The sequence below is a fragment of the Plecotus auritus genome (assembly GCF_963455305.1).
Source record: "Plecotus auritus genome assembly, chromosome: 3".
In the NCBI taxonomy this organism is placed as follows: Eukaryota; Metazoa; Chordata; class Mammalia; order Chiroptera; family Vespertilionidae; genus Plecotus; species Plecotus auritus.
Window position 1 is genome coordinate 30,618,512 of NC_137772.1, and position 18,647 is coordinate 30,637,158.

Genomic DNA, 18,647 nt, shown 5'->3' on the forward strand with positions numbered 1-18,647 from the left:
AGACTTTATCTAGAGAAACAAAACCCTTTAGAAAATCACACATTCGGAAGGGCTCCAGGCTCAGCTACTGAAAATGGTCAATGACCAAAGTCTCCAGAACAGCTGGGCAGCAAGAGACTCGGGAAGAGCTCCAGCTGGGGGGGCAGGTGACTTGCCTGCAGGTGCGTTTCACACTGGCCTTAGGGTTAAAACTGGGTAATGGGTGGGCAGCTCCTCTCTCTGAGCTGTTACGTGCATGCATGGGGTTTGCAACTGGGGCCACTGCCCTTCGCCTGCGGCACCTCTAGGATGAAGGGAGGGTTGTTGCAGGAGGTGGTACCTGTGGTGAGAATTTCAAGTTTGGAACAAAGAGCTGCCACAGGGAGAGGACTGGAGAAGAGGGATCCTGCTGGCCCAGCCTCAGGCAGGGCTATTTGCCTGTGAAAAGGGAACCGTGCTGAGGTGAGGACTCAGCGAGAGCAGCCTTCACAGTGGGGGCCTGCAGTCACTGCCCCTTCCTGGAGCTCTGGCACACCCTAAGAACCTGCTCTCCGGAGTTCCTGCATCAGAATTACCTATGCGTTTGGGAGAGTGCAGACCCCAGGAGCACCCCCGGCACCAGATCTACCAAATCGGAGGCTCCGGTGATTCCACATGCAGTTGGGGTGAGAGTTGGTGGAAACAGACACATCTAAGTGTCAAGTCAGGTTCTTCCTCAGAGGGTGGAGGCGAGTGCTGGAACAGACTCTGCTTCCAGAAACGACCGGCAAAGGCTGGCTGTCATTAAAATGTATGGCGGGTGGTGTCCATGAGCCTCGGTTTCCCCAGTTGTGAAAGGGGATCACGAGGCCTGCCTTGTGTGCCTCCGAGAACGTGGGCCCCGAAGCCCTGTCCGTCCCGAGTGCTGTCGCGGCTCAGCCCGTCGGCACTACTCACCATGTCCTTGAAGGCCCCCAGCACCGCAGCCGTGACGATGCCCAGGAACAGGCCTAGGACGTTGAGCACCGTCGAGGCCCAGAGCAGCCGGTAGAGGTGGAGCACATCCTGACAGCCGCTCACGCCCACGAACTCATAGTAGGTGGGAGAGTACTCGGTGCTGCACACGGGGAGGAGACAAGAGTGTCACCTGTGCCTGCGAGGAGAGGACCTGCCAGGTGACAGCCGGGCTGGGAGGATGCAGGGCTGGGACAGGCAAACTGAATCCACACCCGCCGTGGTCTTTGCTCTCAAAGGCCCCGAGGGCCCCATTGGTCATGCCAGAGAGAGGCACCAGCCCAATGCCACCCTGAGGCCAAGGTAGCAAGGCTGTCCCCACCCAGGGAAGGAGCCCCGGGCTCTGAGCAGAGAGGATGGCACCATCACCTTGCCCACTCCCCAAACACAGGCCCTGCACAGGGAGAATGCAGACCCCAGCGCCCCACCAATGGGGCCCCAACTGAGTCAGCCTTCAGCAAGCGGCCACGCTGGTGGAGGGGTTCATCCTGGCCCCCACAGCATGGGCTGAGATGGGCTGTGCAGGGAGAGCCTGAACCAGCCTCATGGCCGTGAGCCTGCATCCTGGCCACAGGAAGCTGCTGGGGCAGTCACCGTGACCCACACACACATGCTGCTCCTCCATTTCATCTTGGAAATAGGATGGACCCTTTTCTCGGGAAAGGGGTGCAGCTTAAACCCCTGGAATTTCCAACAATTCAGAGGGGAGTACCCCAGGAGTAAGCATTAAAATTCCCACTGGCTTTCATGTAAGTGTTCAAGCTATTAATGAAATGTAGAAGACAATGTGGGGAGGATTTCGGTTTCAGCTAGGAACTCGCACTCGGTCCCAACAACAAGTAAAAAGCCGAACAGCCTGAAAAATCAACAACTCGTATTGAGTCATAAGAGGGGAGGATGCAGGACACACCGCTGCTCCCAGATTGGAGATGCAGACAGGTGGGTACAGGGAGCCCCGCTCCGCGGAGAGACACTCAGGAGCGGAAACACCTGGGCCCCAGGGGCCGGGGTAGAAAGCTGACCGGCAATGGGTGAGCTGCTGTAAGTCGGCGTTAAAACCTGTGGGGACCCAGTCATGGGGCCCCACAATGCTGTGAGATTCACCTTCAGGAGCTCCACCTGGTTCCCACACTAAATACCCAGAAAAATGCTCTTGGGCTTCCAGCAGGGGGAGGGAAAGGGACAGTTCTGAAACAGCCAGAGTGGCTTTCTCCTCAACAAGGCCTGGCCTCAGGGACACGGGTACCCAGGGCCTAACCTGCTGGAGTGTTATCAAGGGAAATACCCAACTCCAGCCCTGTTTAGCCATTTGTTCCAGCTGGGGGGGAGGGGAGTGGGAGAAGGGCGAGAGACTAAGAAAAGCTGGTGAATTCCACAGGCCAGAGGCACAGGCTCACTACAGAGACATAATCATGGGGCTTATAGAACACTTCTCCCCACACCTCACCACATCACTGAGCCTCGGTTTTCTCGTCTGTGAAATGGAGCTAACTCCCTTCCCTCACATAAAGACCAAAGGCGATGATGTAGGTGCAGTGTCCAAGGACAGGGAAGAGCAGAGAAGCAGGGAGGAGGGAGGCATAGGAAGAGGGGCTGCCGCCCCTCCTCCCATGAGGCGCTCTCCCCCACCCCACTCCCTGCTGGACTCACCTTTGGCAGTTGTAGAGGTCACAGCAGTAGCAGGTGTTGCTCTTCACCTTCAGCTGGCACTTGCCATTCAGGGAGTGACAGGTGACCTGCAAGCAGAAAGGCCTTGCTGAGGCTCAGGGACCTGTCCCCTGTGTGCCCGCTCATTCTCTCCCTGGGTAGTCAGGCAGTTCTGCACCCTGGTCAGTCAGGCAGTTCTCCCTCCTGAGCTGACATTTCTTGACCTTCCCCTTCATCCCCCTACCCCAGGTGCTTTGGGGTTGGGGCGTAACAGGACTGCCCTGCAGGAGGAGTTAGAGGACCAGGCTCAGTCACACCAGAGTGTCCAGGCGGACAGCGATTGATAGACAAGGAAAGGGAGAGGGTTCTGAGCACCATGCCTCCAGGCAGAGATTCCTACAGGTAAAGACCCCTCCAGGCAGGGATTTCTGCAGGTGGGGATACCTCCGGGTAGGGTGAACCTCCTCCAGGTGAGACCCCTCCAGGGAGGCCCCTTCCTGACAACACAGAGAACAACTCCCAGCAGCCTGATCTGACCAAGCCACCCGCTGCCTAACCCACACAGAGGCTTCCCCTTAGGCTACAAATGTTTAGAGGACATTTGATTTTTTTAAAAAAAAAACAAAAACGCAAGATTAGGGAAAAATACATGCCTTCCTCCTTCCCCCAGTGCTATTCAATGTGGGGGCCTGAGACATGCCACCCTCAATTAGGAGGTAAGCAGGGCATAGACCACCATGACTTCAGAAAGAAGACAGTGGCATTTGGGGAAAAAGAGCTTCCAAGGGAGGATTGTACACCGAGTGATGGAAGGAGGTTCGAGCAAACTCTCCAAGCTCTTTCTGCAAAAGCTGATGTGGCTCTGAGGGGCAGAGCCCTGGGCACACCATGCCCTAGAGGTCCTTAGAGCCTCTCTGGGGCCCCAGGGGGTCAGCAAGCTCAAGCAACCCGTTGGGCACATGGCCTTCCTTTCAGAGTTCTGTGGTTAACTTCTGGAAACCGCCCAAACTGGCAATGGGCACTCCAGAGCTCTTGAGAAGCGCTGCAGAAAGATTAATCTGGAAATGGCTTGGGAAACGGTCCCGATGGGGTGGACACCAGAGACAGGCCAGGGAGCCATGAAAGTAGCACCAGTGTGACTCAGACCCGGAAGGAGACTGGGGCCGGGAGGCGTGACAGGTCAAACTGGAGGACTGGAAAGACAACAGTCCTGAGCAGGCACAGGGCAAGGGAAGGAGGGAGCAAGGGCAAGGTGTGGCTCTGAGCCCAGCAACCAGCTCGTGGGAAGGTCAGAGCCACGGCCTGGGGAGTTGGAGGTCCAAAGGCCTGACCCTAACCCTAGGTGCCCCCTCCTGGGAGGTGTGGAGAACAACAGCAGGGGACGGTGGTTTAGACCAGGGTCAGCCACTAGGGGCCTGGAGCCAAGCCCAGTCCACCCACTATCTGCTGTGCAGGTGGAGCTCTGCACAGCCACACTCCTCTGTGGCTGCATCGCCGTGGCTGCTCCCACAGAGCAGCAGAGAGACAGAGCTGAGTAGCTGCGACAGAGTAGCTGGCTTGTAAATCCTAAAATACTACTGACCCTTTATGGAGAACGTTGCTGGACCCCTTGTTTGAACTGTGTGGGCGGCTTCTTCCCCATTATCTTCGGGGAGCTTTCCTTTTTTCAATATGTATTTTTATGGATTTCAGAGAAGAAGGGAGAGGGAGAGATAGATAGAAACATCCATGATGAGAGAGAATCATTGATTGGCTGCCTCCTGCACACCCCCACTGAGGACCAAGCCCACAAAACGGGCATGTGCCCCGACCGGGAATGGAGCCATGACCTCCTGGTTCATTGATTGATGATCAACCACTGAGTCACACCATCCGGGCTTCGGGAAGCTTTTAAATCCCCAGGTCCACTAAACCTCCTCCCTAGGATGAGACCCAGCATCAGGACCTGCTCAAGCTCCTGGGCTGAGTCCTATGGGCAGGGGGTTTGAGAAGCCCTGGTCAAGGAGTGGAGCTGGGGCAGCCCCACACATGGGCTTGTCATCAAAAGGTCTGACAAATCTGGTCAGGAGGGCTCCATGCTCCTCCATAATCCCAGGAGCAGAGGGTAATAGTTGACCTTGAACTGGACCTAACACCTGAGTAGAAGGAAGGGAAGAGCAGCGCCAGGGCCTCTGAGGGGCAAGGGCACACATGGAGGGCCCCTGAATAGGACAGGTCCCCAAGGCTCCCTCCAGCCAGGAAAGGCCACACGTGCCAAGACCAGCCTTTGGAGAAGAACGGTGCCGCCTGCTTGGAGAGGGCAACAGGGAGCCTCAGGCCAGCAGCAGGGACCTGGCCACTGGCCACTCAGGGCCTGATGCTATAGCATCTAGAACGCACCTTCTCCTCCCATGGTTCTCGGAGCACCTCCACAACCCTGCAGGACATGAGCCATGCTGTTTACCCTCCGGTGTTCTCCTGCTTCTCCTGGCTACTCTGTCCCTTCTTTGACATTTGTATGCAGTTTGAGAGCCCGTGTTGAGTTAAACCAGCAAATCTGCGCAGAGCTGGAGTGACACAGCCAGCGAAGGGAGCGACGCGCCCTCCTGAGCCTGAGAGAAGACGGCATGCCGTGGGGCACTTTGCTACTCCTGGCATTCCATGCGGCTAGAAATAGAAATGAAATCACCCTGCAGATGTCCTTGGCCCAGGGACCGTGGAGGAGTTTCTTGGCCAATGCAAATGTAGTGTACTAGCTTTTTATTGCAGCGATTAAGTCAATAAAAAGGCTCATCAGATAGGCCACAACGAACTGGACTAGTGAATTGCAGGACTGTTGTGTGTCAAAGAAAACAAGTCAGCAGCTGTGATTCCAGAATAAATACAACACATTAAGATGTCAAAGCTAGCTCAAAACAAAGTCTCACCAAGGCACAGAGGGCGCATGTGACGGGGAGAACTGTAAGAATCCAGACATTTGGATTTTAACTAGGGATGCAGACACAGTGGGATCCACGGAGGAGCAGAATGAAGCCAGACACATCAGCCAGTGCTCTTGCTTACCTCCGTCTGGTAGACATCGGGCAAGTATCCCATCCCACTAGAGTAGAACTGGCATCTTCCTGTGGTGAGGGGTCTTGTCTCCTAGAGACAAACATAAAATGGAATTCAGAGTTTCATCTCTAAATCGGGAGTGGCCGGGGGCAATTTCAGACCTGTCTGCCATTTTCAGGCCTCTCTAAAGGAGAGACGCCAATGCCATCTAACAGCCTGCCCATGCAGAACACCCAGCAGGAAATGCCACACCTCGTTCCAGAGCAGCCGGCTCCTGCATCCCGGAGGCAGGTGAGTAGAAGGCCCCAGCGGAGCAGGCACCCTGTCCCTGCAGGCTGGGCTGACACATCTCTCATCAGTCAGCACAGGGCAGCTGATGGGAGGGGATTGCAAAACTTTTTGAGGTGCACTCCTACAACTCTCAACAAGTTGACCCCTTGGCTCCTATCTCTTTCTTGGAAAGCAAAACATATTTTTCTACTAGGAAGGGAGCAAGATGAATTTCAGACTAATTAACTCATCCAGCCAATCACCCACCTACCCACCCAACCATCCACCTAATCATTTAATCATTCAATTATCTAGGCATCCATCCATCTATCCTCCATCCCTCCATCTATCTATTCTTTATCAATTCATCAAATCATCCCCACCCATCCACCCACCAACCATCCAAGCATACATCCACCTATCGCCCTAAGTAACTACTCATCCATGAGTCTGTCCCCAATCTCCATGGAGCAGACACAGAGCCAAATTATAAGGGGTAGTTCCTGCCCTTAGGGGATTAGTGAAGAAGACAGACAAAAAAACAACAACAACCTGACAATTATAAACTGCTTATAATCTCTGGTAGAGAACAGCTATAAAATGCCATGAAACTATATAATCTGTAAGTTATAAAATGACTTAGAACCCCAACAACTATATTTAGGTCTAATACGGTGTTATGTTAGTTGTAATTCTCAAAGCAGTCCTACTTCTGACTTAAGAAAAGAGTATAAAAAACTACCAATGACAATGGCAACAGAGAGGGACAGTCATGCATTTGTTCACCCGGGCAGCAGCTACTGACGGTCTGGGCTACTACACGCCAGGCCTGGTCTGGACGCTACAGCAATGGGGGATGGGACCGAGTCCCAGTCCTCACAGAATCTGTCTTCCCGCAGGGAGACAGACACCAGGGCACAGGAAATGTGCGTGGAACATAGAAGGTGGTGGAAAGGGCTGTGGAGAGAAACAGGAGGCTGGGTGGGGCTGGCGTACCAGGTCGGTTATACCCCAGAAGGACCCTCTGCCAGGTGCCCCCTGCCTATTCCATCCCTCCCTTCACTGCCTGGTGTCGTCCCAGCAAGGCTCTTTCATCCACAGCTCCGGCTCCGTGTCTGTCCCAGGGAGTCCACGTGGCTGTATCATGTGCAGTTGACAAGCTTCGGGTTCCGGCGGACTGACCCTGTGGACAGGCGTTCTCCTTTGTGCCTGTAATCATGTGGAAATGACCCTCTGGACTGGACGGTGTTGCCTTGCTGAAAGGGTCCATGTTCATGAGTCACCAAAAGTCACCCCCACACCTTCCTGGTCTCAAAGTCCAGTCCAGCTCAAGAGCTGACTGCCCAGGTCTGAGAGAGCCTATTTTCCCATTAGCTCTGTCTCAGTCAGCTCGGGCTGCCACAACAAATATCACAGGTGGGATGGCTTAACAGCACACACTTATTCCTCACAGTTCTGAAGGCTGGAAGTCCAAGATCAGTGTGCCAGTGCGGTTTGGTGCCATCAGTCACTGAAGATGCCCCAAAGTAGCCACTAACACACTCTGGGGCGACCACAGCGTTGTTCTGCTAAAGTCAGGTCCTCCCTGAACTGGCACAGGAGGCACAGGGATGGCCACAAACTCCACCGTTTTCCGTTTCTCCTGCAATGACCTGCGAACCCAGGAGTCCACAGCCCAGCAGACCTGACCGAATGCCCGACTGGGTGGAAACAGACAGGTGGGCTCATTCCCGACAGATCTGCCAGGGCTCACATTCCAATTCACCAGGTGTGCAGCCAGTTTGGAACAAGGGAGCCTGGAATTTTATCCAGCGGTATTTAGACCTCGCCTGCAATGATGAAGCGCTTCAAAAAATCCTATTCATCCATGAAACAAGGTGGGGCTGAGGGGCGACACACCTCCGTCCTTACTCCTGCAGTGCTGGATGGAGAAGATCCTTCCACCTGGGCAACCGCTGGCTCTTAAGGGAATTTCTCTCAGGTGTGCGCTGCAGGGGAGAGGAGGCCTGGGGAAAGCCGGTGACACAGCAGCAGGGCGGGACCCACCTCTGGCTGCTGTGAGCCCCTCTGTCAGGAGGGGCCCTCTTTCTCAGGAAGGCAAGGCTGGTTTTTCCTTCAAAACCAGGGTTCCCAAAACCACCTTCAAGACCCAAGCCTTCAATCTGGTGGTGAAAGTAAAAACCTTAAAATGATCTCATTTTGGAAATGCTCTTAAGAAATTATATTGACCAGTTGTTCTCCATCTCCATTGAGACAGAGGGATGGTTTTGTGAGCAGCCGCAGACACACGGTGAGAGTTGGTCCTGGTGCTAAGGGTCCTCATGCCCCACCCGGGCTTCACATGGGCTGCCTGGTGGTGAGAGGAAATCAGCTGGCTCGAGGTCAGGTAGCAACACTCGTATGCCCCTGTAAGCAGATGTCCAGGTCCATGCGCTAACACTGCCCCAAGTACACATCTGTCTCCGGGCACTCCTCCCACACCAGTATCCTGAGGGCAGACATGGCATTTTCTCGTAGAAGACCTTGGAATTGTCAACCCCCAGCTGGCATGGTTTGAGCACTAGGACGCTTGCTCTTCGAGGAAAGGGCCAAGGCATGTCCATCTTTGCATCCCCAGCTCAGGTGAGGCCCTTGATCAATATTTGCTGATTGAGTGACACTTGAGAAAATGCAGGTATGACAGTCCAACACCAAAGCAACCTGCTCACCTCAGTAACTTAGCACTGGATGGGAAATCAGGTTCAGATCAAAGGATATGCTTTCTGTTCCAACCAAACAGTGTGCTGAAACCATGACAACAAATATGGGCCGGGGACTCCTAGTTCAATTATCTTTCCAAAAATAAGACACAAGGTGGGTGGGGAAGTCTGGAACAAAGTATACACCATTTCCTAAAAAGTGCTATAAATGTAAATATTCGACAGACAGTGAATAACCTAGAAGGGTAATTGCGGTGCAGTTCTGGCCTTGGCTGGGGGTGTTAGGCCTCCACCTCTTCCAGGTGGCTCTCTAGCCCACAGGACCTAGGGCCTCTCTATGATCCCTGCAGAGACCCAACCCACTCCGCAGGAGGAGGGCTCCCTGGGAGGTTCTGCTGTGTTTTCCTCCTTCTCAGTCTTACCACTGGCACCACAGTAGGCTTGTTTACATCGGCATCACCACAAACATGTGAGTACTTCGTTGCACTATGACATTACTATGGCCATGAAGTCACTAGGCGATAGGAATGTTTCAGCTCCATTGTAATCTTATGAGACCATCATACATGCACTCGGTCACTGACTGAAACATCATTATGTGGCGCGTGACTATACCATTGACAGAATCTTCCATCTCGGGCTTCCACACCATTATGTAAACCTATAAGGATTTCACAGGCTACAGTGTCAAGCTGGAAAATTCTGACATAACCTTTTAAGAGAAACAGATTTGAACTATAAAACCTGGGAAGGCATGAATCAGCAGATTTCGGGATGTATTTCATCTTGTTAAAGAACGACCTAAGGAAAGTTACTTGGGAAGTTGAAGAATTTGATTCTGACTGATGGGATGGTGTGTGTGTGTGTGTGTCTGTGTGTGTGTGTGTGTGTGTGTGTGTGTGTGTGTGTGTGTTTTGCAGGCAATAAAGAAAAGTGAGAGAAGGAAGGACATCAGTTGACAAACAGAAACGGAGAGAGAAACAGCAAAGGTCTCTGAGCTCCGGGAAGTTATTTTTGTATGTAGATCTTTCGAACCCAGGAAAGCGATTGAGAACAAAATTAAAAAGATGGAACTCACTATGTGCCGAGCGGCAAACACGCCGTCCACGATGGCACAGCAGAAGGCGGCCACCACACCGAAGCTGATAAACACAATGGCTGCCACCAGCTGGAAGCAGAAGACAAGAGGAGGGTGTGGGCGTCCAGTGCTTAACAAAAACCTTTTTTCAAATACAGACCAGTTCAAAGTCCTGCCCTGATGTTAGCCGTGCCTTTTGCAGAATTCTCGCTTCTTCGCTACCACCTCTGTCCTCAATGACGTACAGCCTCAAACAGACCCTGGGCCAGAGTGCACCCAATACAAGGCACATTCTTATTGATTTTATTTCACACAATCAATAGGCTGCTTTGTGGGTGGGAATCTTCAGTTCCCCGCCCCTCTGCACGATCCTCACGAATAATCAGAGATTATTTAACCAGCAACTACAATGGGTATTTATTTATTTATTTATTTACAATGGGTATTTAAACAGTTTCCAATTTCTTGCTATTACACACTCTGCTACGAAGACCCTAAATTTGTTCTCTATATAAAATCTGTGTTAATGTATCAGTAGAATAGATTCCTAGAACATTCAAGGATCCATACTTTTAGATAGGATCCACTTAGGATCTCTGCACTTAGACTCTGAGTGAGAAGGCTACGTTGCCCCATCAAGCAGCTTGGCCAATTTGACTCCCTCCCCCTGATAGTCTATCACGCATCTCCTTAGATCCCAAACAACATTTCATAGTATTAACCTTTTATGTTTTACCAATCTGAGGTTGATGATCTTTTCTTACAGTTGTTGGCCATTTCTTTAAATTTTTGCTTGTGAAATAATTTCAAGTTTACCAAAACAAATAGCAAAATTCGTACAAAGAATCCTGTGTCCTTCCCTCAAATTCCAACCCTTTCAAAACCACATTAATCACTTTCCTTATCATAACTCCTCTCTCCAGCAATGAGAACTCCACTCTCGTGAGCCACAACATACGTATTTCCTCGGCCCTAGAATGTGTACTAAAGTAGTTTTGGAATTACTAACCCAAACCTTGTGAAAAAACAAGCTACTATCTAGAGTCCAATATTTGTGTGCAGTTATTTTTGTCTCTAGCCTTAGAGAATATGGTCAAAACCTGTTTTCCCACGTGACTTAGGTTGGTTCCCTCTCTGTGGCTGAGTGACTCATTAATAATGCAGTCAGGCTCACAGGTGACATACTCCATATGGCCCTCTCCCTCTCCATCCTTGTGAATCTGCATTATTTATATAGCCAACGAAGTATAGGGAGTTGGTAAGAAGCGTTGCCTGCCCGGACACCCCAGAACTTTGAGTTCAGTTTTGATGTGAACAAGGGGACAGATGCTGAGACGCAAGGCGCCGTCCATGCTGCTGTCCAAGGTGAAAGGAGACCGGCTGGTTCCCAGGCTTGCCTCGGACACAGCCCCTTCCCTCACACCCCCACTCCAGCCCCATCCTGTGTTGCTGCCATGATGTAAAGAGTTATGTAAGAATCTTCTAAGGATTTATATCTAGCCTAACTTTCCTACATGTGTATTGTTGTTATTAAAAAAAATAACAATAAAACTTGTTGTTATAAAAGATTCAGAAGGCAACTTTTAGATTTCCCAGTTGGGAGGTCAGGGACCTTTGCTTTTCTGAAGGGGAAAAAAAGCCTGCCTCTAATTTGGCAGCCTGTCCTTCCAGCCTCTTCCTTTGACCTTCCTGCCGCTCCCAGATGGATGCTTTTTGTCCTCACTCAGTGCACACCCTTCAAAGATGAAAGACGAAGCCCCATGGTGCTGGAAGCCAATTCCAGCATGTCAGCAGGGCTGAATCATCTGGAAATGGCTGAGGGCATTTCCCCAAACTTGAGAAGGATGCATAAATGATTGCTTGCTGCCAGACAGCTGAGTGCATTTCAATCTACATGTTATTGCCTCCTATTGGCCAAACATCTGAACAGCCGTAGGCAGTTCTTCCAATCTGACAATGGATTCTATATACCAAACCTTACCCTTTGATGTGTATATCTACCTTGCCTTAGGACAATTTGTGTTAATAAAAAGCAAGGGGTCCTGAGACTAGGGAGAACTTAGTTCCTTTAGCTAAGTCTTCTCTGGCTCCCCAAAATGCCTTCCAAAATTATGTTTCATCTCTGGACTCTTCATTAATTTACACACAGCACCTTCTCCAGATTTTTGAACCCTTCTAGATGCCGAGAAAGACACACTGGCATTACCATGGTCCATGCTTTTCTTTCATACTGGCCTTGAATCCCAAGGTCACACCAGCTCATTTTAATCAGCTGGGAGAGAATGGTAGTATGTCACCATTATTCCTGCCAAGGATGCTTCTTGGCAGGAATAATGATTAACGCAAGGGCCCTCAACACAGCACAGCTGGAGGGAACGAACGCGGCTCACACTGTCCCATAAGGGCACCCCTAATTCTTTTTATTTATTTTTTTACTTGGGAGCTTGAACTTAAACTCTTGTACATGGTTTGTTTGTTTGTTTTATATTCTTTATTGTTTAAAGTATTACATATAGTATTACATATGTCTCCTTTCCCCGCCCCCCCCTCCCCATTGACCTCTCCCGGGCCACCTCCACCCACCAGCACATGCCCTCACCCCTAGGAATATATCCCATGTTCATAGCAGCACAATTTACAATAGCTAAGATTTGGAAACAGCCTAAATGTCGGTTTCCATTTGGTTATGCTTTTATGCATGCATACAAGTCCTTTGGTGGATCTCTTACCCCCCACCACCCTCCCCTGCCTTCTCCCTGAAGTTTGATGGTCTGTTTGATGCTTCTCTGTCTCTGGATCTATTTTTGTTCATCAGTTTATGTTGTTCATTATATTCCACAGATGAGTGAGATCATGTGATATTTATCTTTCTCTAACTGGCTTATTTCCCTTAGGATAATGCTCTCCATGTCCATCCATGCTGTTGGGAATGGTAAGGGTTCTTTCTTTTTTATAGGGGCATAGTATTCCATTGTGTAGATGTATCACAGTTTTTTAATCCACTCATCTGCTGATGGGCATTTAGGCTGTTTCCAAATCTTAGCTATTGTAAATTGTGCTGCTATGAACATGGGATATATTCCTAGAAGTGGGATTTCTGGGTCAAATGGAAGTTTCATTTTTAATTTTTTGAGGAAACTCCATACTGTTTTCCACAGTGGCTGCACCAGCCTGCATTCCCAACCCCTAATTCTTGTTGGGCAGAATTTGCAGCCAAAGAGGGTGAAGGAGAAGAGAATCAAAGATGAACAAAGTCACTTTGGAGTTCCCAAAGTCCTTTAGCACAGGGCGTCCCACCTAATTCTGACAACTGTGATGTTATACCTGAGAAACTTCCAGAAACAACACTGTACATGACCCCCCTAATGCCCTGTCATTTTTCTGAGCCATGTCAGGACCTTCTGCCCTGTGAGTTTATGATGAACTGACTCGATGACTCCTCAGAGAAACCCACATGTCCTGGCCAGGCGGCCAGCTCTGGCCCTACATGCCTGGTCACAGCTGGAACTGTCAAGAGACCCGCATCTTTAGACCTGATTTCATCCAGAAATTCACAGAAAGCACAAAATTTCCAAAGTATCCTTTAACACAGCAGGACTTCCCTCAACTGTGCAGATTTATAACCATGCTCTGATTGGTCTTACACAAACTGTCCCCACCATTTGAATGTCCTCACAAACTCTCAGCGGGTCCTGCGTGGTGGCCCTTCCTCCTCCCACCCAAGGAAAAGTCAAGTTTAGTGCTAGCAAGACCATTCACATGGTAAACTCATGATGATGCGTGTGATAAATTCAGGGCTAGCAAGATCCCATGCATCATCAATGAAGTGCTGGGATGATCACTCACATGACACTCCCCAAGAACTTATTTGGTGGGTAAGCCCCAGAGTCTGGGTGCGAGTGTTGGGAAGGACGCTGGAAATTCTCTCCTCCAACTCTTGTGGCTGGGAACGGAGAACTTACCAAAATCAGCAATGGGAGAGCTGCCTCTTGGGAAAAACTGAGGTGGGTTTCCTATCACAGCTACTTCACTCCTTTCACTAACTCTCCTTCAACCTAGTGTGTCTGACAATGCAAAGCAGAAACCTGGTCAGTTCTCTAAAGGTACAAACCAAATCACTTTCCATATGTGAGGACTGCCAGAACCTATGGATTTTACAAATAGAAACTGTCTGTTACTCTAGCAACTCTGAAAGGCTCTAGACTGATATTTTAATTTAATTAACATTTTGATAATTACTTATTAATGTTCCATTGCACCATTTGGGGGTCTCTTCTCTTGGGAGAAGGGCAACCAGGTTATTGCTAAGGGGAAAGGTCACCTTCAAATCCCTGCTGGGCTCACCGATCTGCATTTCAACAGGGAAAGTAGATTAAAAAAACAAATAACAAATAGACCGATAAGGCTGTGGTGATAAGAGGAGTCAGAAAGAAAACAGGGGAAGGTGAGAGCCTGTGGCTGGGAAGGCTGTCACGTGGGCAGTCAGGACTCTGAGTGCCCCTCATCCCCACGTGGCCCTCCATCTTCTTTTCTAAACCAGCCTCCTCAAACTTTGCACTGTGCCCTCTGGTGTCATTGGTAAAATCCAATAAGCCCGCAGCCCCTTTGTAAGTCTCCTCCCTGGCTCTGATTGGGTCCCTCTGCCCCACTCTTGGTGCCTGGGGCTCCGGACAGGCCAGGCTCTGCCTTGGCACATATCACCACGGAGACCATTCTCTCTTCACCTCCCACAACTTCAGACGTAAGACCAGGTCCCTGACTCACTCCTCCTCGTGGCTGCCATTCACGGACCTCTGGGTCATTCCCTCTTTCCTGGCTCACGGTCACCCTCACCAGTGTGACCACAGCCATGCTCCTTGGTGACTCTGAGGTCCAGGGTGACCCTTCCACTGCCCTGGGTCTCAGCGCCTGGCCCATGTTCACCGCCTTCCTCAGCACACAGCCCCTCTCAGTGCTGGCCACACGCCCTGCACCATCTAACTTCCCACTCAGCACTGCTGCACAGGCGCCAACCCTCCAGCCACCCGGCCCTTCACCCTGGTCCCGCACTGGTCACCATCTGAACTGTGTACACATTTCCCAGCTTACAGACCCTGTGAATACCCACAACCCCTTGCTCCTCCCTCACGGTCTTGCCAAAACCCAAACTTAGTTAAATACGGCTCTCCAACTTCACACCTGAACAGGTGAGCATGGGGACCTGTCCTCACTCATCTGAGGACCATACCTGCTCCTCCGACCAGCCCCACACATCCCTCCTCCCAGCAGCAGGTGACCCTTTGCCCAGTTCCCTGGGAAAGCAAAAGCCATCAGAAGAGAACGTGTACAATGACCGTACCTGCCAGCCCTGCGCCGGCCCCACACTCAAGGCTGCACGCCTTCCCGGACCAGCAGCTCCACGCCTTCGTGCTCCACAAACACCGCACCACCAGCCCTGCATCCTCCCCCACAGCCTCCTGTCTTCACCTCCACTAGATCTTCTGTCAGCACAGACATGCCAGAATTCCTCCTTTCTCAAACCACAAACCATTTCCTTGATGTCCACTCCCCTGTAGCTCCTCCTCCTTCTCCTTTCATCTTCCCTTAACCTTCAGAAGGCTGCTGATGTTGCCATCTGCACACTAGAGTCTGTCCCTACCTTGCCAAGGTTAGCCATCATCTGCACGTGTCTACTCCATCTTCACCCCTGCACTCCATCTTCTCCATCTGTACCCCTACCCTTTGTCTCTTCACCTTTGCTGCTACCTTTCCTCCTCTCGACCACAGTCAATAAAGCTAAAAATCAATAACAAATGGAAAATCTACAAATATGTGAAAATTAAACACACCCTCTTAAACCAATGGTTCAAATTAGAAATCACAAGGGAAATTAAAAAACACTTTGAGATGAACAAAAATGAAAACAAAAACAGCCAAACTCAGATAAAGAGCTTCACAGATAAGAAAAAGCTAAAGGAGTTCATCACCACCAAACCAGTATTATACGAAATGCTGAAAGATATTCTTTAAGAAGAGGAAGAAGAAGAAGAAAAAGGTAAAGATAAAAATTATGAACAACAAATACATGTCTATCAACAAGTGAATCTAAAAATCAAGTGAATAAAAAATCTGATGAACAGAATAAACTGGTGAATATAATAGAATCAGGGACATAGAAAGGGAGTGGACTGACAATTCTTGTGGGGAAATGGGTGTGGGGGGCACGGGAAGAGACTGGACAAAAATCGTACACCTATGGATGAGGACAGTGCGGGGGAGGTAAGGGCCGAGGGTGGGGTGGGAACTGGGTGGAGGGGAGCTATGGGGGGAAAAAAGAGGAACAATTGTAATAATCTGAACAATAAAGATTTATTAAATTTTAATAAAAAGAATTATAAGGAAATACTATGAATTATTATACACCAACAAATTTGATGATCCAAATGAGATGGACAAATTACTGAAAGGCACACAAATTACCAAAATTAACTTAAGGAAAAAATAGAAAATCTCAATAAACCTATAAGAAGTAAAGAGATTGAATCCGTAACCAAAAACCTCCCAACAAAGAAAAGCCCAGGACCAGATGGCTTCCCTGGTAAATTATACCAAATAGTTAAAAAAAAAATGACATCAATCCTACTCCAACTCTTCCCAAAAGTAGAAAAGGAGGCAACACTTCCTCACACTCAGTGAGGGCAGCATTAGCCTGATATCCAAGCCAGACAAAAATATGCAAAGACAGGATAAACAGCAGACCACATCCCTTATGAATATAGAGGTGAAAATCCTCAATCAAATACTAGCAAACTGAACCCAACAGCACATTAAAAGGATCACACCCCAGGTCCAGGAATACAAGAGTGGTTCAACACAAGAAAACCGATCAATGTAAATATAGCACATTAAAAGAATGACGACAAAAAAACAACCTAAATTGTCATCTCAATTAATGCAGAAAAAGCACTTAACAAAATCCAAATTCTTTTATGATATAAACACTCAACAAATTAGAAATAGAAGAGAATTTCCTTAACATGATAAAGGGTATTAACCAACACCTCCAGCGAACAGCATACTCAATGGGAAAAGACTAAAAGCTTTCTCCCTAATATAAGCAACAGGACTAGGATGCCCACTTTCACCACTGCTGTTCAATATTTTCCTGCAAGTCCTTGCCAGGAAAAATTAGACAGAAAAAAAGAAAAACAAGGCACCTACATTGGAAAGGAAGAAGTAAAACTATCTCTATTCACATGATTCCAAGTATATAAAATACCAAATAATCCACAAAAATACTACTACAAATAATGAATGAATTCAGCAAAGTTGCAAGGTTCAAGATCAATATACAAAAAATGAGTGGTTTCTATACATCATCAATGAACAACTTAAAAAGGAAATTAAGAAAAAAATCCATTTATAATATCATCCAAAAAAATAAAATACTTCAAAATAAATTTAATTGAGGACGTAAAGGACTTGTACACTAAAAAATACAAAACATTATTGAGAGAAATTTTAAAAGACCTAATTAAATGGAAAGAATCCCATGCTCATGGATGGGATGACTTAATATTGTTAAGATGGAAATATTCTCTCCAAAGCAATCTAGAGATTCAATGCAACCCCTAGCTGAATATCAATGGCCTTTTTGCAGAAATAGAAAAGCCATATGGATGTGCAAGGGGCTCTAAATAGACAACACAATCCTAAAAAAGCAAAACATCATGAGAAGACTCATGCTGATTACAAAAATTACTAGCAATCTACAGTAATCAGAGCAGTATGATGTTGGCATAAGGCTAGACATAAAGACCACAGTCTATATGTCACTGTGATTAAAATTCAGAAATAAACCCAAACACCTATGTCCAATTGATTTTCAACAGGGTGCCAAGTTCATTGAATGGGGTAAAAGAACAGTCTCTTGAGAAAATGGTGCTGGAATAACTGGATACCCACATGCAAAAGAATGAAGCGGAACCCTTACCTTATACCATATGCAAAAATTAACTAAAAATTTATCAATGAGCCAAAACTATTAAAAGAAACATAAGGGTAAATCTTCATGACCTCAATGTGGTGATGAATTCTTAGATTTCACAACAAAAGCATGAGCAGTAAAAGGAAAAATAGATAAAATGGACTGCATCACAACTTAAAACTTTAAGGCAGAGACTGTGTCCCTTGTGGTACATAGTAAGCTCTCAATGACTACTTGTTGAAATGAGATGTATCTTCTCAGACACACAGGTGATATAATGCATTGCCTGAAATTGGACTTTCCAGTTCAAAGAAGACAGATCTCTGTAGGGAATCCTGCTGACTGTCAGTCCAGCATCCTCCCCTCCTCCCTTCTTTCCTGCTAACTAACGTTGATTTTATTCAGGCCCCTCATGTCCACATTAGTCACCTCCCTCTGGGGGCTGACCCCACCCAGCTCCTCAGTGAGCCTGTTATTGGTGAGATAATCCAATGACAAGGGTTGGTTTAGAAATGAGCGTGGACCTGGCCAATGAGATAAAAGGGAAAGTCTGCCATGGACTCTAGGAAAGTGTTCTCCTTCCTATGAGAGAATCAAAGGAAGACACCATCTGCTTCCTTCCTCTGGATGCTGCTGTATCAGGAGGGTGACAACCCGTGGGAGTGGGGCCTCAGGACACACTGAGCCATCGAGTCAGCTGACCATAAAACCACCCACTCTGGACATCCTGGAGGGATACAAATCCTCACAGTCTCTGCCAGTTAAGGCTAGAGTTTACGTTATTTGAAGCCAAAGGCTCTGCAACCACTTCCACCTAAAGTTCATGTCTTCCAAAGAGTCATTCATTCACTAAGCAAAGGTGTGTGCGGTGAGAAAACTAGATTGGCATCTCAGGGAACATGTCATTATAAACAGGTAAGTGCTAGGAAGGATAAATGTCATAAATGTATAAATCCAGGAGGTTAGGGGAGCTTTCCTGAGG

General features: G+C 48.6%; 1 protein-coding gene across 2 annotated transcripts in view; it reads right to left on the bottom strand.

Annotated features, from left to right (window-relative positions):
* The window catches only part of TMEM255B (transmembrane protein 255B), a 41,360-nt gene that overhangs the window by 7,502 nt on the left and 15,211 nt on the right, over positions 1-18,647 (bottom strand). The window contains exons 4-7 of one of the 2 annotated variants that reach the window (XM_080660462.1): positions 9,700-9,789; positions 5,662-5,742; positions 2,623-2,708; positions 916-1,075 (exon numbers count right to left, since the gene is read on the bottom strand). In XM_080660462.1, the coding sequence (XP_080516588.1) occupies positions 916-1,075; positions 2,623-2,708; positions 5,662-5,742; positions 9,700-9,789 (417 nt within the window). The remainder of the gene's footprint in view (positions 1-915; positions 1,076-2,622; positions 2,709-5,661; positions 5,743-9,699; positions 9,790-18,647) is intronic. The other variant, XM_080660461.1, reaches the window with a different exon arrangement.